The sequence below is a fragment of the Merops nubicus genome, unplaced genomic scaffold, assembly GCF_000691845.1.
Source record: "Merops nubicus isolate BGI_N331 unplaced genomic scaffold, ASM69184v1 scaffold461, whole genome shotgun sequence".
NCBI lineage: Eukaryota > Metazoa > Chordata > Aves > Coraciiformes > Meropidae > Merops > Merops nubicus.
The window spans coordinates 57,298-77,457 of NW_008587420.1; the positions used below are offsets into that span (position 1 = coordinate 57,298).

General features: G+C 38.4%; 1 protein-coding gene across 1 annotated transcript in view; it reads left to right on the top strand.

Moving 5' to 3' along the window:
* The window catches only part of TMPRSS7 (transmembrane protease, serine 7), a 31,185-nt gene extending 11,025 nt beyond the window's left edge, over positions 1-20,160 (top strand). Inside the window, 12 exon segments of the mRNA XM_008948893.1 lie at positions 1,851-2,079; positions 3,336-3,466; positions 4,698-4,810; positions 6,531-6,637; positions 10,702-10,838; positions 12,010-12,117; positions 12,746-12,856; positions 13,998-14,114; positions 15,595-15,772; positions 15,949-16,217; positions 18,103-18,239; positions 19,931-20,160. Of these exon segments, the coding sequence (XP_008947141.1) occupies positions 1,851-2,079; positions 3,336-3,466; positions 4,698-4,810; positions 6,531-6,637; positions 10,702-10,838; positions 12,010-12,117; positions 12,746-12,856; positions 13,998-14,114; positions 15,595-15,772; positions 15,949-16,217; positions 18,103-18,239; positions 19,931-20,101 (1,808 nt within the window). The 3' untranslated portion in view covers positions 20,102-20,160.

Here is a 20,160-nt window from a genome sequence, read left to right on the forward strand (position 1 = left end):
CACAGGAGTTCAGAGTGCCTTATATTGGTACAATTTGATTTGTTGTGGTACCTTGAGTGTGTCTGTTTAGGACTACAGAATATGATGCAGAGGTCAAAGTGTTAATGCAGTAGCATACAAAGAAGGTGCGTTGCTTGATAGTGTTTTGTGAGCAGTGGAGTTATTTTGGCATGAAGATCCACCTAGTCGTTAGTGCAGGTACAGCACTGGAGTGCAGATGTATAGAAGAATGGATTGGAGAAGAGACTTGGAGATTCAGCTGATGTGAGTGATTTGCATTGCCATGGTATCTCGCTGTGCAGGGGTCTCTGAGGAAAGACTGTATCCAGCTTTGGTCTCAAGCTGTCGTGCCTGCATTACTTCTAGTACCAGAGCTAGCTTTGAATTCTCTGCACCATACTCCACACCAGCAGTGAGCTAGTCATATTTTTAACTACTTAGAAGTAATGACAGTCACATAATTCTAAAGATTATAATCTAAAATTACTTTGTTACTGGTGAATAAATAAGCACAAGTGACCCTTACAAAAAGAATGTTACTGAGAAGAGATAAGAACAAGAAGGAAGAAAGAAGAACAATGGCTTGACCAAAGCTTTAAATAGCTGTTACTGTAATTCAGTTGACTGGTATGTGACCCTTACAGATTGTTCATGAACATTCATAGGACTAGTTTCAAGAATGTAAATTAGAAGTGGAAGTCAGACAATGCCTGCCACTTCCTATCCTGATTAAACACTGGCTAAAAGGCCAACAGTTAATTTGAGTCAACAATAGATAGATAGTGAACTTTCACAATGGTCTAACTGGTGTTCCAAAACAGTAGCTATCTCAGAGATTCATCTTTTTAATAGGCAGAAATTAATGCAGATATTTCCTTTGGATCCTATCTTTCCTGATTTGTATTTTCCTCCTCACCTTGCAAAGACCTATGTTAAGAGTTTCGGATATGACCAAACAAAAAAACCCTAAACTTTTTGCTGAATGGGAGTTGCAACACTAAATGAAATAAAGACCTCAACATGTTTGACTTGAAAGCAACAATTGTTTCAGCTTAATTGGAAAACTGGGTGCAAGTAGGGTAATTATCTGGTGATTCTTATGTAAATTATAATACAACCTTTTTTCTAAAATAAAAGTTTTGTAGGCTAGGATGTATAATTTACATTTCATGATACTTCCACTTCTAATGGTGACTTCTAATGCTGCAAGTTTACAAGGCTTGACAGGACAAGCTACTGGTCTGAATAAACTTTGACCCTCCTTTGAGCAGGGTGTTGAACAAGAGAAGTCCTAGCATGCCTTCCAACCTGAATGAATTGGTAAATCTGAATTTAATAGTAGCGCTCAGAGCTCATTCCACAATAAAACATTGAGAAGCCTAATGTTTGAGCAATCATCTAAAACTCCAAAGTAATAATAAAAAATGTAGCCTGATTTTTACTTTGGATTTATTTTATTATAAATATCCTTAGGGATGAGCAGTTGATTTCTGCCTTCATGAACCTTTTCCAATGAACGATGATTTGATTTAGGTACTTTATCCTCTGGGAGCTCCACAGATCTTTCTTAACTGTGAACACCTGTCGTACAAAATAGTGATGCTTTCATACAAAGGCCATACAAGAACTTAGTCACAGCACTGTTTGTGATGTTCTGTAGTTTTGGGAATAGACGTTTTCTTGACCACAGGCTTGTAACTAAGATATGCCACTGAGTGCCATAGACTACTTTGTTCTAATATTTAGCTATGCTTTCATATGTTGCTTTAGTTTATTTTTCTTTAATACTCCATGAGGATTTAACAGTTTTGTAGTGAGTATCCACTGCTGAAAATGTGTCATTTTCACAGGAACAAATTGTATGTATGACCTGTATGCTGATCGCCTAAATGAGCACTTTCCTCTGGCTATCCATGCTACCTCAGGGGAAACAATCTGCTATTTTAAGCTGATTGCATCAGTAGGCCATATAATTCGTCTTTCAATAGTATCCCTTCAGATTGAAGCAGATAACTGCATCACTGACTCACTAACCATTTATGACTCCCTGATGCCAATCAAACATAAGATACTGTACCGGTGAGTATAAGCTTGCATTGAGAATTCATTGACATTGACAATAATTTGTGTGTTTTTTTTTTTTTTTCTTTTTTTTTTTTCTGTAGATTTCTTGGCTGCATTTTTTGGGGGTTGTTTTTGTTAAAAATACTTTAATATTCATGCATTATGAACATAGCGATGAGCAAAATACTTTTTCTTTTTTAAAGAAAATAAAGTGTCAGAATTTCCTTCCCTAAGCAAAATCTTCCATATGAAGATTAGTACTTTTAATATGAAGGCTGAAAGTCTAAAACTGTCTCGTGATCTCTTCACACTTACTACCACTCACCAGTTCGGGGGGTTTTTTTGAGCTACTTTGGGTAGTTTAGAGGGTGATTAAAATCTAGAGATAAAGCTCTAATGCACCGAGGGATGTGGGCTGGTTTTGGGTTTTAATTCCCTCCAATGATCCAGTAGGCTTGTTTGGGGAATTTTTGTTTGAAATTCCTAGTAACTATTTCCACAGGGCCCTGCCATACCAGATGAAAACAGTACCTCCATCAAACAGAAGAATTCTGTGTTTTGACTCCTGAAAGTCTTCTTTGGCCTGTCAGTGTGTGTATAATCCTTTAAAAAGAGCACTGGCTTTTCAGTCCTCTTCGAGAGCTGTCCTCTAGTCATCTGAATTACTCACTGACTTGTCTATAAGACAGCAGATGGCGTTTATTTAGTTGTTAGTATCAGTAGAGGATTGAAGGTATCTGCCAGGTAATGCATATGGAAAATAACTTTTTCTTTTAATAAGACCAATTGATTGGCTTGGGTTCTTCATTTCTGACTTAAAGAATAATTTGCTTGTCTTTCCCACACCCCAAACTCAAGCTAAATCTGTTGGTCTAATAAAATAAATTTTCTCTGTCTACAAATCTTTCTTTACTGTTGGCTTCATTAATTTTTGCTTGGAGTGAAGGCTGAAAGTCAGTATTATCTCCTTGAGCTAACCATTCAATCTTCCTTTTCATGTTTGCAATTTCTGCCTTTTTTCCAAGAAATGACTTTCCAATACTTAATTTCCAACTGCTTTTACAATGGGTACTTTTATGTTTAAGAGCATGGAGTTTTTACTAGGCTTTGAAACAGATAAGCTCTGCAGCAGTGGAAAACTTATGCACAGAATGAGAGCCAAGTGTTTGGTTTCGGTGTCTCTTTTTGGTTGTGGGTTTGTTTGGTTTTGGGTTTGTTTATTTTTTTCCCACTGACTACTTATGTGTGTACTCTCCTTTCTTCCCCCTCAGAGCTTGTGAACCAGCAGATTCATTGGTGTCACTGGTGTCCACAAATAATCTCATGCTGGTTATGTTTAAGGCAGAACAAATAAAGGAACAGAAGGAATTTCATGGCTATTTTGAGGCCATTACACAAGAAAGTAGGTTTGTTCTGTGTCTGGAAATGTGTTCTTTATGTTGTTTCTAAGAACCTAAAGTGGCTGTCATGTTCCTAACTATGCATAAATGAGTCCTGTACTTCATAGGTTTTTTTTCTTCGTGCCTATCTCTCTCCTCCATCTCCTCTGCATTACCGAGTGTCTGCTTGCTCCTCAGTTATTTAATCTGTGCAGATTAGTTGTTCTTAAATCAACGATGAAGGTACAAGGCTGAAACCAGTACTGACTGAATTCAGTTGGTCAGGACTGCATTGTGCCAGTAGATGGAGTTGTTATTCCAGGTGTAGCACTGCTCTGGCCTCTCCTGATTCGGGACTCGGTGGTGGTGTTAAAGGTGGAACGAGTTCAGCACTAGAAACTACTTTCAGAAAATACAACTTCAGTAGCTTTGTCAGCATTTTCTATCGATCCCTGCCTCCTCGTTGGCACACAAACATAACTGACTTCTTTGTGTGAAGTTCACCATTGCAAAGCTTAATGCAATAGAAAGCAGAAGTGGTTAGATCATAACCAGAAATAATATAAGGAACATCGCACTAGTAGCCCGAGAATAAAAATCTAACACAATGCAATGCAAGGAAATAGAGGCATATCAGAAAGATGCTTCATACTTTCCATGATAAGAGTAATTAAGCATTAAAATATCATCTTAAATGCACGTGATTAATTCCCCCTTATAGGTAAGTAGAAATCAAGGTCTGGGTTTTTTTTTTGTGTCGTGTGTTTGTTTGTATGTGTGGGTTTGTTTTTAATGAATCCATTGAGCAGTCATAAAATGAAGTTTTGGCTTCCAGGCAACTGATTAAGTTAGCACATTGTTCATTTCACTCAATGACTGCATTTTAAGACTAGAAATCTTCATGTGCTACTGCAAGGTGGATATGTTGGTGTAGTCTGTGTTCACTGTGACTTGTTTGTGGAGCTTCCTTTAGTGAAATAACCAACACAAAACTTCTCAATGTTTTCTCCTGGTCTTGCAGAGCCCAGCAAGTATTCCTAGACTTTTACATCCCATGTCTGCATCATTTGGGAAAACGTATCTTCTTAACTTAAATTGAGTTTGAGTTTAATTTTAACTTAATTCCTAATCCGCCCTGTCTTGCAGTGAAAGACTTATGATAAATTTGGATGCTTAGCTCATTGAATAGCTTTGCTTGAACTAAATAAAAGTTCATTAAGGTTTATCAACTTGTTGTTCCTTGCATTTCTCTAGGGTGTGGAAAAGCAATAGTGACTGAAGAGAAAACTGGCTATGAAGGGAGAATCACAAGTCCCTATTATCCAAGCTATTATCCTCCAAAATGTCTTTGTGCATGGAACTTCCAGGTAACATGAATTTCTCTTCTTAGGCACTGTTGTGTGTTTTAGGTACACAGAATCTGTAAGCACAGCAGAAAGAGTTTGTAGGAAGTAACCTACGTCCTCATAGAAATGACATGCCAGACAGAAGAGCTGTCTGTGCTGAGGTGTTTCTTTTTGTTGTTGTTGTTTGTTTTTTGTTTGTTTCTTTGTTTTATGTGCACTTATTCTTAACAAAGACAACATAGTTCCTAAACTGTCCTATTACAAAGATGGAGAGGTTAATTATTATATTTAGCCTGCAGAATTACCTCACAGAGAATGTAAGACTTCTCTGTTTTTAATTCCTCTCTTCCCACCCTCAAAAAAATGTGGGGAAAAAACTATGTAGAAAAGACTCCTCTAATCTTATTACTGCCACTTCTCTGATATCTCTTTTCAGTCTATTTTATTTTCCTTAATTAATTTTTGTTTTCCTAGGTAGTCTGTCCTTTCAGTATAATCCCACAGACTTTTTTTTTTTTTTTTTTTTTTCCCCTTGGTATCCTTTTTCTGTATCCTTTCAGGTACTTCTCTGACAGCAAATGTCCAAAAGTTTACATTGGTTTAGAATAGTTTTGCCATGCCTTGTCTGATGACATTAGGCTTTCCCTATTGATGGGGCTTAAATATGATCTTTGGCTTATGGTTTGTTCTTCAATGTTTTCCTCTCTAAAGATATGGTAATTGATATGATGCAGTCCCTTATTTATCCATCTTTCTGCGTATGCTACTCATGTCTGCTTAAGCTAGCTGTTGCCCATGTTCCACCACACCAGTCTGAATGGAGTCTGTTAGCACATTGTCCACTTCACTGACACATTTTACATGTGCTACTGCACATGACCTACAGCTAGCTATGACCTACGTACAGCCTATTCCTCTTGCAGAAAGTTATGGCAATTACTTTTTTTGCTAAACTTCAGGTCTTCAGTTCACCCTGGACCTCTGACAGAAAAGTTTCTGAACACTTAACATGGGCAACCATCAGAACTTATTTCTCAAAACAGCTTAATTTCCCAGTAGTTCAATATGGAAACTTCCCTCATTTCCCAAATCATGTTTTCAATAAGAGAGTAGGAGAAAAATTTTCATTTCTTGAATCTTGCCCTGAATTAGCCTTTATTTTTTTGAAGGAACATTGCCACGTCTTCTAAAAAGGTCCTTTTTGTTTTAATAAGGGAAGTTTTCATTAACAACCATGATACCAATGGGCTTAGAAATAATTTGTGAAATGCTAAATAATTCTTGACTGAGCAGGTGCTAGCAGAAGACTACAATATTTTGGTAAAAATAACTCCTAGCATTACAAAGGTGACACCAGTGTTCAGTTCAGTGTCTTGGCTAACAACCCACTGGGGCTGTGTGTCCCTACACAAGTCAATTTGGTTGCATTGGAGTGCTTTGATCTTAATACAGAAGCTGCTTTCTATGACCAGGGGCTTTTTGAAGATGAAAGGACTGTTGGCATGAGAGGGAGAAAGCCTGCAGCTGTGATGGGGCTTTGCCAGCCTTTCCTTTAACGCAAGACTGGATGGCTGGCAGGTGTCTCAAGTACTGGCTGTTGAGCTGGCAAAGTCCACACAGTAACCAGGGCATGGGTGTTGCCAAGCACCCTAATTGCTGAGATAGGTCTATAGACTTCTAAGTACTATGTCCACAAAAGGAAAAAGAATGCTGCTTGCACTGTCTTCCTTACTCACAACAGACTCCACAGAAGAGCCTTGGTATAGCTTTGAAGTTCCATAACTATACTATCAGTGAAAAGAATATTAAAGGCTGTGAGCGAGGATGGTGGAAAATTAATGAACACATGTAAGTACTTCTGCATGGGTTATTAATCTAACATTGCCAAAATAAACCTTCCCACGGCTACTGCAACTCACACAGCTTCCACGGAGACGTTTCACTGGTGTCTTTTACCATTCTTTCACTTTGGCTGATGTGACTGAATGATGTAACTGAATCTTTGCAAAATATATGTGCATATACATGTAAAAAAGAAAAAAAAAAGTATATTGAAGAGTACCAGAAAGATGAAAACAAAAGCCTTTTACGCTCTCCAGAGAGACAGAAATTGGAAGAGTTGGGTGAAGACAAATGTCCTGTGAACCCTAAAATAATTCCACATTTTCTGGGATCATTGAACAAGGTCTGTTAAGACCCTTTTAAGTGTAACTTAATTCTGTGATTGCTCATGAGGACACCAATCCTAATTAACATCTCAGTGAAAGCTCTTGCAAAGAAATTCTTTGGAACAGAAGATTAATTGCTTCCACATTCCAGTCACTGAATCTGGAAATAGAAGCTGTACAGATGGCTACAAAGGCACGACTATATTTCTTAAGTGTTTTTTATCAAAATATTGCTTCTATTTTTAATATAAATATTGCTGCTTTCCCAAGAACAGTGTGCAGCCATTTTTTCACCCAGTTTGTCATATTTCAATCACTGGATGATGAGGCAAGGTTAGATTTAGAATGTTGGAATTTTTCAATTTATTTTTTTAAACTTTGTTCCGATGGAAACCCCAGTAAGATCACACTTGAAACTGAATGTTTAGTTTCAGTTGTGAGTGCAGAAAAAGTCAGTCATGCCTTTAAGCATGTAACAGGAAGAACTGCAGAGAAGAGAAAAAACTTTCTATGTTCTTTGTTACCATATTGTACTTCTCCAGAAAAAAAATTAGTTCCTCTGCAGCTCCTAAAATTGTGCCTTGATGAGAATTGTTTGCTGGAGTAGACTGGCACATAAAAACACCAGCCAAAACAGGCAACTTTTGGTGTGTTTGTGGTTTTTTTTGTGCTCTTTTTATGACAAAATTGGAAAGATTTGAGATATTAGGAGTGACTGAGATATGAATAAAATAAAGGCAAAATTTGGAGGAAAAAACAATGATGGGTTCATGTTGAAAGATTCTCTATATGAAAGAGCAGCTATTAAATAAGCTTATCAATTATATATTCCACAGAATGAAACGTCCAAATATGAGCCTTAGAAATGCACTCAGTGTTACTTTTGAAGGACTGCAAAAAACACATGCTCCTGATTTTTGTTGCCAGTTGCTAACTATATAAGTAGACCAAGACCATTTTCCCTTTAGAAGTGCTTTTTTTCAGTGGAAATAAGGCTTTTGAACCTCTAGGAATTTCTGTTCTATGTCAACTTCTGATGGAAAAAAAAGATTTAATTTGTGAAACATTTTGATATTTTATTTTCCCCATGTTTTAGTGATTAATGAAATAGGAGTGGAACACCCCATCTTTTCAGCCTCCTGCATTTGCAGCTTATAGCATGCATGTTCTGGTATTTTAGGTTAAAAGGGTTAAGAGGCTTCAGGGGAGTCATCTTGGTAAATAAAGATTGCTAGATGGTGTGGCTAGGGTTCATTCAAACCTCTAGGGATAACTATCTAACCAGAGACATTGAATGCAACCACGGAGTTCTTTCTCCCAGTGGACATGCAAATGCTCTTCTGCCTAGTCAGAGGAGTTACAGCTGATGATCTGTTTTGGCTGAAAGTCTCATAGGCAGAAGTATCAAGAGTCTCTATGAGCAGACCACTAGAGGCTTATGTGAACAAAGAGGTTGCCAGTGTTTTATTTTTCTTGAAGCCCACAGGTGCAACATTCCATTACCTCTGCTACAGAATGCATGCACCTATTCATCCCCTCAAAAGGTATCCTACTCCTTGTTTCAACACACGGGATGGGATCCCCTTAATTAGTTTCTCTTTGTAGCAATGGTATGGAGTTACAGATGATTCTTTGCAACCCCCATTTGTCCTGGACCTGGAGAAATGGCTAGTGAAACACCGGTAGAAGGCTTCCAAGGGTCTGTAGCTCTGTCTTACAAATCCTACTAGCAGATGGCATTTCTCACTGTGTACAGGAGATAGCTTCCTTGATGTAGCTGACTCAGCTCTTCCACAGATGGGCAGGAGCTTCCCCTACATGTGGTGAGATGAGGTGGGTTTATGTGGCTGAGAAGTGGTCAATGCAGCATGCCATTTTTTTTTTTTTTTTAAAATGGTGCTAAGGTTTATTAGAGGGAAGTTGTCTAAGTAATGACAGAAGAAGAAATACAGAAAATGCCTGTGGGCTAATTGAGAGGAACTGGAAGGTTAGGTGGCATTTTGTTATGTACTTTGGCAAGTTGTTTTAGGTTGGGAACACTGATAAAAGATGCTAAAGTGAGAAAGATGAAGACTTCCTACAGTAGGAAGTCTTCACTCCTAGCCTTAGCAGATTCCACCCCCCCCACCCCACCCCCCTTAACTTTACTATAGTAGAAAGCTGTTTTCAAAGAAATCTGTTTAGAGGGTATATAGAACATGTATTTTGAAAATTTATTTATTAATTGTTTTATTAATTTTTCACATTACTGGAACAGAATCTCCTGGATCTGTTAAAAGAATTTTTCCCTTTCAAAGGGTGAAACAAAGCACAGGTAGAAATATGCAAGTGAGGATGACCATCCCCTATGGCGTGGCTCAGTGAGGTACACAAGATCCACAGGCAACATCTATACACATGGAAATTACTGACCAATTTCCCTGTATTCATTGATGTGAAGAGTGGTCCTGGTGTTACCAAAATAAACAAGGGAAATATTTTCCTCTGGATAATATTCCATTATTCCATTACTTCATTTGCCAATACAGTAGCCCATTTCCATGTTTCACAAGTTCATTCTAACTGCAGCATGTGACCTTGCACTGCTGTCAAGCAAGTGTGTGTGCCAAGCATGCTAAGAATCAATACAGCTGTTTATGTTCTTAAATCTATTTAGATTGATAAGTAATTTTTTGACAGGAATCTTAAATCCAGATGTTTTTCTCACTAGTCTTGCATTTTTGGGGTGTTTCAGTGGGACAGCGGAGAGGGTCTTTATTTCTACTTCTAGAACAACCTGTACTGTAAATATTCATTGGTTTACTATGTTTAAAATTCTCCAGTTTTTAAAGCATGATCAAAAAACTTTTCCTTGTTAAAAGAGGGTTTTTTTTTTTGAGTTTGTATTTTTTTTTTGGATTGGGGGGTAGATATTTTGGCTGTTTCTTTTTTTTTTTTTTTTTTTTTCTTTCTTTCTTTGTTTTTTCCCATCTAGAGTAGCATCTGAATGTTAGTTGCAACATCTTTGGCACCTTTGATGAAAGGGGCAGTAGAAATGGATTGGTAATGGATGGATTAAATATTTACTGGCATCAGGGAGCATTTAGGTTTCTCTGAGCAAGGTGACACCTAGGCAGAAGTCCAAGGAAGCTTTTTGCCAAAATGGCAGCTTAAAGTAGATGCAGACTCAAGGGATAATTTTATTCATCTAGACTAGGTGTTTGAAGACATGACTTTCAAAGGTAAAATTCCAGAGTGTTAACTGTGGATTAAGGCTGGGTGACTACTTAGAAATATTTTCAGTTTCTCTAAATCTTTTCTCCTTTGCCTCAGAATTAGTTGGTTCAATTTTATCCCAATGCCTTTGCGCTCCTTTCTTTAGGTACAATCCTCAAAATTAGAGCAGCTAAATTTGTTCTCTGTTGTGCTGATGCTTCTCCTCCCACCAAACTTACTGAAGTCTTCCCAAAAGTGCAAGTCATTTAAAAACAGATTTCAGAAGTGGTGACAAAAGCATCCATGTTTGTCTTGATAAATTTCTTCATTACATCTCTGTTCCTCTAGACTTTCTCGCAAAACATTCTTCTTGCATGTGTGTGGTCATGAAGGATTAAGACCAGAATTTTGGGGAACTGGGTACTATATCAGATTCTTAAAGTATGGCTGCTGACTGTATTGCTGAATTTCATTAATATTGGTGTTCAAACTGTATGTAAGGCAATTTTAATGTGAAGACTGCTCTTGAACTCCATTGAACACTTTTAGGTACTGTGGTTACTATGTTGATCACCAAACAGTCTTCCACATTGCAAGTTCTACTGTCAACATAGAGCTTCAGTGCAGTTCGAAGGTCTCAGAGAAGCCACTTCTGGTGGAGTATGGCAACTATAACATCAGCCAGCGTAAGATGGATTTTATCTTTTTCAATCCTTTTTTTGCATTTCATACCTGTGAAGCAGCATTTTTCAGATCCAGTAAGACTTCCTTAGGTTTATGCAGAAAATTCTCTGCTGGGTTTTCACTTTTCTGTTCTAGTCTTATCAAGGCAAGTGACTAGCAAAGAAAGAGCCTTTTCTAGCTCATCAAGGCTCCACAACTAGGGTCTGTGGGCACGTGCAGCATGCTCTGGTTTCCTGTACGCACAGTTTACTCTCTTCTGCACAGTCCTTAAAATTTCCTGTGTGACTATGGCCACGGTGCAGTAAACTGAAGTCTGATGTTCCTGATAGAAACACTGCAAACAAAACCTTGAAAATGAAAGCTATTACTACAAAGACTTCCATGCAACAGAGAGTTCCAAATAACTAGCTGTTTATTCCAGTGTTTCCATCAATTTAAATACTTTGTGTGTCAGTAGAAATCTGAGCTGAAAATAATCTCAAAAATTTGAGAAATACTTTACCAACATTTAAAAAACCCAAACAAAACAACAAAAAACCAAACAGCTGAAACAGACAGCTGTTTACTGCTATTTTCCCCCTGTGTTAATGTTATGTATTCATGTTGTTAAAGTTACAGAGAAGCAACGGTTTGTAGTCATAGTTTGTTGTCACATTAGAGCAATTTTATGCATTGCATATGTATGAAGTATGTAAAAATAAAAAGCCAACACAATAGTAACTTCATGATTTTATTTTCAAAGACAAACATTGATGTAATTCATAAGTTACCTCAATAGAGGTTACTAATCGAAGTTGCAAAGTTTAGGTACTGAAAGTGAGATTCTCCTTTAAAAGAAGATGGCATTCTAATCTGTCTTGTGTAGCACCATAAACCACTGGCTGATTTGGTCCAGGCCTAGTGGAGAGCCTACAGTACACATTGCAATAACAGCCGAATTGGAACTTTAGAGATTTTTTTTTTTTTTTTTTAAATTCCAGTTTTCAACTAAATCACTGAGTTTGACAGTTTGAACTCAAGTTAAGTGTTGACAATGCATACAGACAAACTTAGATTAGCTTTGATTCCTTGGAACAGCTTATTTACTGTAAATGAAATGAGCTGGTAATATTTGGGAAAATGAAACTTTTAAGCTGTGTTGTTGTTTGTTCTGGTTTGTCTTATTACTTGCAGCTTGTCCACCTGGACATTTCAAGTGTTCTACAGGCTTATGCATCCAGCAGATGCAGCGCTGTGATGGCATAAACAACTGCTCCGATGAAAGTGATGAACTCTTCTGTGGTTTGTACTCACAAACTAGACATCTTGACTGGAAAACCCAAAGAATGTATTCTCTAGTCTTGGAAAGCAGATCAAACTAGATGCAATCTTTTTGGAGGGGTTGGGGGGGAAAGAAAGCTGGTAACACGTTGTCTGTCCAAGGTACAGACTATCAGTCACTCTCTTGAGTGTTTTATTCATAGTTAATTAACAAGGGACAAAAATAAGAATGAAGAAGGTATGTGACTGGAAAGCATGAGGAAGAAAGTGTGCAAAAATAGCCAAAACAGGCTATGTTTTTAGCTTTTCCTTGTGATAAATCTAGTACTGATAAAATTCTGATCAACTGTGAGATGAGTTATTTTGGTTTTGTGGGAGAATGACAAACTGTGGTGTATAGAATAGATGAGAGTGATAATAAATGTCCATGGTGAAGGCAGCTTTAGAACTTGGGCCACTTGGAGGCAATGTGTGAACTGGAATAGGTCACTGAGCTCCTTTGCGCTCGATTCCTCCATGCACCGTGGCACCCGTACTCCTCCTTGTACCATGCAGTGAAGGTGTGAAAGTGGGGCCCAGGCACAGTCAGAAAGGCAGTGTTAGCACTACGAGCATGCTTCTGCAGCTGATTTGACTTATGTTTTTAAAGTTGTCCCTGAGTGGAACTGTAACTCCAGCTTCACAATGCAGGATAACCTGCTCGCCTGCGATGGAGTAAGTGACTGTGAGAATGGAAAAGATGAGCAGAACTGCACCCACAGTAAGGCTACGCTCTTGATTAATTGTTTTTCTTTCTTCTGTCATCTCTCTGATTCTGACTTGGATACTGGATGATGTGTTTGAAGAATTAAGAGGCACTGTTAGTTTGAACTTGGCCTGTATAATTCTGTTCAGTTTCCTGGTGTGCTTATAAACAGGCCAATATTGTTTTTTAAACAGTTTCTTTTAACGAGCTCATGAACATCTGCTGCAGCAAAATACTGGCATAAGAATTAAGTATTCTGGGTGCAGGATGGAGATCTAGGGATTTAAAGCTTAAATCTCAGATTTTATCTCTTTGAAGCATAATTGCTGCAAATTATTTCCTGGATCTCTTTTACCATCTGTAAAATAATGATAAAAATTACAGTTTCTCTGGAGCAGCTTTCAGGGTTATAAGGTTAATATGTTTAAAATTCTATGGAAGCTACAAAATTATCATTAGGTCCATGACAGTTTGAATCAGCCATTTTTTTAACTTTTTAGAGTAAATGGGCACCATGACCTATGAAAGAGAGAACAACTGAGAAGTACTGCAAATAATTTTTTAAAAGCAATGTAGTGGAGTTTGATTTGCTAGACTAGGCAGTCTATGTAAATGGCTATGGAAAGTTCAGTGTGTTGACAAGAAAAATAGGTTGGGTTTGAGTGGTCTCATTTATTGTGAGCCCCAGGGAAACAGGAAAAGGCCAAGGCTGGGAGTTGCAATTTAACTGAATACAATTAGTAAGACTGCTTTCACTACATTCTTTCATTTCATAGTTAATACAGGAACATAAAGGATAATTTCTTTCCAAAGTACTGGGTGTTTTATCTGTGTAGCCTAACACACACTCTACAGCTAAGTTTTTGCTACTATATCCATGTTCATTAGTGCTATGAGAGAGGGTGGCAAGAAATGTTTGTTCAAACTCAGCCAGGTTGATACAAGCCTTTAGTATAAATGCAATTCTGTCTGAATACTTTCTTTCACTTTGACGAGGATAGCTTAAACCAGTCTAAGTGCTCTTTTGCTATTTTGCCTTCCATTATTAATAGATGTATAAATCTTTTATCATGCGGATGTATATTCATGTGTTAAGCTGAGCCAATAGGTTTTGTTTTGTTTTGTTTTTTTTTTTTTTAACTCACAACTATTTCAGGTATTCCTTGCACCAACCACACATTTAAGTGCAAGAATAACATTTGCATTAGGAAACAAAACGCAAAGTGTGATGGGACTGTGGACTGTATTGATGGAAGTGATGAAAGCAGCTGCAGTAAGTCCCTCTCAAATGTTCCTCTTTCTGAACTTTGAACTTTTTGAATAATAAAGTTCTTTATTTCTTCCTGTTTTGGACCGGGTACAACTCATGCAGCAGGTATTGAGATTTTATTGTGTACTCTTACTGATGTTGGGGTAACGATCAGCTATCATTTTACTTCAGGTCTGGTTGCAGAATTTTCTAAGTTTTTCTGGGAGAGTGAGCTTACTGTTACAGAGTCCTTATCAGCTGTAATGCTATTGTAGCTATGTCAGGAATGGGGAAGCAGGGTTAATTGCAGAGTGAACTTGGCTAGCTGGTAAGGCAGCATTTTTGTTGCCTGGTGCAGTGTCAAGTGCTTTTGTTGGAGTGAGACTGTATTTGAACTTCAGAAGTGATGTGTCTGTTATGAGATAAAAGCCACAAACTTCTCACTTCTCTGTCTCTTCTGGACAGTGAAGACACCACTATTTCCTAGTATCGAGCCACATTCTAGTCCAAAATCTTCATAAAGTAACTTCTGTGCAAGCTTTTCAGTTTGTTTTGCTGTAAAATGAACAGGTGATTGTTACTGCAGTAGCAATAACATTGGATATAAGATAAAATAGCTTAAACTGAACATTATCAAGTGTTTTTTCTGTCCCTCAGCTGTTTCTGGCATTCTACCTGTATATCAAATTGGCTAGCACCTGCCTTACACCCAGTTGGACATATTAAAAGACTAGCTATATGCTTAGCTGTGTTCCAAAACTTTAATGCTGCTTATGACTCTTTGGCTGAGTGCTGGAAAGTGCTCAGAAGCATTAACACCTCTGTGTAGGTGTGTGAGACCAAAGCTCCTGAGGAGAGGCTTTAAGTGCATACACTAGGGATGGGCACCATGCCCTACGGAGGAATCTTTCTTCCTTACTCTACAAATTACTGTGTACAGCTTTTCATGTTGAGGCATGACTTCTTCACCTGTGAATTATTAGTTTCCATGCAAATTAATGTTGGATCAGATGATTTCCGAAATAATAAATTACTAAACTCTGAACATGTGGCTGCTAGTGTAAACATTTTTCTTGTCAAAATAGTGGGAACAATACAAGAAATAAGTGTCCTGATAATGCTGAACTTCCTTCCTCCCTGATGGACTCCTTTCAGTTCAGGTCTGACAGTATTGAAAAGAGATGAGTGGTTTTTTTATATATTTATTTTGGTGCTTATTAAATTAACAGTTCCTTTGACATTTCTGACATAAGAAATATTTAGATGCAAATTTATGCAGCAGAGATAGAAAAGAAACCTTCAAATTCCCAGGTCAGTGCCTTTTTTAAAGTCATTTCTTGTTTCAGGAACAGTGTAGCCAAATACACAAGTTTAATGATTAGAGCAGGGCAAGAAAATAGATCTCAAAATGTTCCAAACTGCGAGATTCCTTCCTATGTGGGAAGCACTCTCACTAAAGGAAAGCAGTGGGGATGGGAGTTATAACCTGAAATATCCCTTGCAGGCTGTGGCAGCAGCAAGACAAGCGATCCCACCTCTCGGATCGTAGGTGGTACGAACACTGAGGAGGGTGAATGGCCCTGGCAGGTCAGCCTCCATTTTGTGGGAGCTGCTTACTGTGGGGCGTCGGTGATATCGAGAGAATGGCTTGTGTCTGCAGCTCACTGCTTTCAAGGGAGCAAGTAAGCACTCTCCCCCCAGCTCTGTCCCAGGCATTGCTAGCATCCCCAGATGCCTTTAGCTTCTAGAGTTTGAGCTACACTGAGGTGAATGTGCCCTCTCCTTCACCTGCCCTGCTGTCAGTCAGTGTTTTGGGGTACTTTTTAAAGAGATGGCTTCTTTGTTTGCTCCCGACCAGGCTGGCTGACCCCAGAGCATGGCACGCTCACCTGGGAATGCAAACTCTAAGCCGTGCAAAGTTTGTATCTGGAGTGAAGCGGATCATAGTCCACGAATACTACAACAGCAGGAACTACGACTATGACATTGCGCTGCTGCAGCTGAGCAAGCCGTGGCCAGATGCCATGAGCCACCTCATCCAGCCCATCTGTGTGCCCCCCTTCTCACACAAAGTCCGCAGGGGTGACAGGTGCTGGATAACGGGTTGGGGCCAAAAGCAGGAAGCAGGTGAGTGTTATCGCTTCGGTTTAACTCCTTTTGTTCCCAGGTGGACGGTGGCTTTCAGAGCTGTGGGGGGTTGTTCAGGACACCTGGTCTTGTTGCATGGCTGGGGTGTGCAGAAAATCAGTGTTTTGAATTTATTATCCTTTGGAATTAGGTTCTTGTATGCACATACCTTCATATACTCAGGAAAACTGGCTGCCAGACCTGTAGATTTGTAAGCGCTGTGTGTTCATGTAGCTAGCTAAGATTTGCAGGGAGCTACACTCACTCAGAAATAGGATTGTGGTGTTTTCCCCTTTGTTACTTTTGGAATTATTTTAGCATGCCTAAAGGGACCCTTTGCTACTTGCCTCAGGGAGGTGAGACCGCAAAGTCTCCTTCTTCTGGCCTTCAGCCTCTGCTGGCTGAACAGCCCTGTAGCACTTGCCCCAGCTGTGAGGTGCCAGCTCCATCCTCAGAGTGCAGCTTGACAAAACAGCCACTCTATTGACAAAATGGCCATACCTGTAATGGCAGGCTGACCCATGGCAGGAGTAGCCTTGGCGCTCCCACCAGCTTGTCTTGAGCTGCCTCTTCCCTTGTGCTGGGGATGCCTTCTGCCTCTCTTGCGGCCATGTTTCTAAAGCACTTCCAGTGTAATGGTAGGTGTGATGGCTTCCCTCGCTGTAAATCATGTAACCAACACAGCACCAAGGCTTTGGTCTGTCAACAAAGGTGTGGCCCAGGTGGTTTGTCTGCACCTGCAGGGCTGCCCTGGCCCAGCCTCACCCACCTTCTCAAGGTGGCCAGCACTGTGCTGACCCAGCCACCCCATCCACTGCTCCTGGTGGACTGTAGGAGAGGCAAATGCATGGCACAAGGGAGCAGCAGGTAGTTAGCCTCCCGCATTTTGAACTGATGTTCAGAGCCAGAATTATCACCTGCTAAGTTACATTCAGCCTCTGAATAAATAGCTGTGAGAGAATATATGGTTATGAACGAGGTGTAACCACCTTGCCAGGAAAAGATGGTGGTACAGACGTGTGGTGTGGGGTGTCTCTTTAGCCAACGGGTTAGTCATCTGTGAAATTTAAAAGCTAAATATTTTGAAAGATAAATGTGACTCCTCAAAAAGGAAAAAAAGGCTTTATTTTCCTTCATCAGTTTGTATAGTTTGTTTGCCAAATCAGTCTTTTAAGTATTTTTAAGTATACTTTATTACATAACAAATCCTGAAACAAAGTTTCATGGTGTAAATCAGCACTTGCACATCTGAATATGTTGGTGAGGTTTCTTGTCACATACAGATCTTGAGAGGATCACCTGATGATACTAGAACTGCATATAGAAAGAAGGGGACAATTCAGTTTGATTCTGTTTTTCTGGAAGTATGTATCTTACAGAAAACAGGTGTTTTACTAAAACTTTCAGACAGAGATAACCAAATTTTGAGAGCTGTCCAAATTCCTTATGCTGCCAGAAGAGCAATCTTCATTCTGTAACTCTGATTTATAATCTTAGTTTTTGGATCCTGCACCTTCAAAGATAGCACCCTAATTGCAAATCTGTCTTGTGGTGATTCACATACCTTTGTAAAATCCCGTTTCCTTTCAAAAATAAAAAGAGAAAAAAAGAAGTCTTGAGACATTTTGCAAAAAATATTTCAAAAGTTTTTTGGCTAACCCTTGTGATTATGCCATTGTATTTGACGTAGCCAAAGGACAAAGATGGCATTACACAAATGTCTGAAACCTGGGAGAGGCTTTCAGCTCTATTGCAGGTAGTTTGGAATCTGGAATAACTTGGAGTTAGAAAGTATCTGTGGATGTTTTCTGAAGACTTCTCATTTTGCACTTCCATAGATGAGCAAAATGCTAAGCTCCGAGTCATTCTTTCATTTGTTTTCCAGATGATGAAGGTTCAGCAATTCTTCAGAAAGCGGAGGTAGAAATTATTGACCAAACATTATGTCATTCCACATATGGGATTATCACAGCTAGGATGTTTTGTGCTGGACTAATGTCTGGGAAAAGAGATGGATGCAAAGTATGTATCTTAGCCCACTTTGCATAGAGTTTACCTTGTCTTTTATTGTTGTATGATGAGGTGTAAGAATTGACTTGCAGATGACTTTATAGTCCATGCCATTTCAGTTCTGAAAAACAGCAATGTAAGAGTTCTCCATCACCAAATCTGTCATCGGGGTGTTTTCAGAGTTTCGTTGTTTCATGTGCGTGACTTTCATCATCAAGTTTAATGTTGCAGCCCAATGGCTTATTGATTTGCAAGTCCCAATAACAAGTTGAAGTCAGGAAATTTTTGGCATAAGTCTCTCAGTTGAAATAAATATTGAGATACTAGCTTGTCTCTTTTCAAGACCTCTCCCTCGTTACTTGGAACTACAGGGCTATCTGATGAGATGCAGACAGCTAGGCATAAATTTTCAAATACATAATATTTCTTATCTAGAAATGCTGAAAGATGATAAACATTGTTAAAACAAATTGAAAAGCAGACTTCTGTTTTCTGAAAAATGCTAGAGTTCCACTTCTCTTTTCTCCCAGGAATTAAAGAAAAAAGTTGAAAATCTGACCTTATAAATGCAAAATCTTATTTACTAAGGAAGGAAAAAAATATTTTGTAAGTTAAATATCTAAAAATTTTGTGAGGCAATTTAAGATAATCTTACTCTGAGCAGCAGGTAGTTTTACTAGATCATCTGCTGATGTCCCTTCCAACCTGCATATCCTACGTCCTATAAAGCTGAAGCAAAATAGTTTTCTAGCTCTAACAAAATATATGCCTAGAAGGAAGGCACTTCTTTTGCAAAACATTTAAATTTTACAAACTCATCTTTTGCTTTTGGAAATCCTTTCTTGCATGCAATGTTCTGACAAGTTTTTATTTGTAACTAGCTATCTTTTTCAGAGATGTTGTGTGTACAGCAGAGTCTGGTATAAGGAAAGTATAAGCTTGGTCCAAGAAGTTTTCACCCAATAGTAGCACTTTTTTTTCCTGAACCTCTGCCAATATATTTCTACAAGAATATCCTATAAAGGAAGACCACTGTTTTCTTTGTTTTGCATTATGGAATATGCCACCCTGTATAAAACTTTGAAGTCTATAACAGATTTCATTTTAAGTGCTGTAATTACAAGGACATTATGTGCCCTTAAACGTTACATGCTGGCTTGTATCTACTAGAGGATGACACTGAGGTGTTTTTTTCCTTCTTAATAAAAGAAACCAAATCAATTGATGGATTCAATCTGTTTGTTTACCTTTAATTTGTAACAAGTTATATCATTGTTAGATATTGTATTTTATTTTAAAATTTTCTTTAAAAAAGTGTAGTATTTTTTGGAGTCGTTAAATGTGTAACCTATAAACAAACATAGTAAGTTAGCAGATTTTAGGTTTAGCTGTAACTCTGAGGATAGGAAATGGTCTGAATTTCAAATCCAGTTCATAGAAAGTAATATCTTTATTACTCTTACTCTTCAGAGTAAGAGCCAGCCCTCTTTCCTATGAAAGAGCAAACTTTGGTACAACTGCATAATACCGTCTGCTTCAAGGAAAAAAAAAAAAAAGCACCTTACAGAATATCCAATGGCTTATACTATGTGAATGGGAAAATAAATTGTTGGAATTACTTGGGCAAATATCTCCTGTGGAAATTTGTCTCAGTTTTAATAATCTAAATTATAAATGCATACAACTCAATATATTCTTTTTAGGGTGATTCCGGTGGACCATTGTCATGCCAAAGCAATGGAGACGGAAAATGGTTTCTGACTGGCATTGTTAGCTGGGGTTATGGATGTGGAAGACCAAATTTCCCAGGTGTCTACACAAGAGTGTCAAATTTTGCACCATGGATTTACAAATATGTGCCTTCAGTCTTGTAACCTGAAAAATGTTTTCCTAGAATAAAACATGTCCTGGATATCTTCATTAAAAATCATAT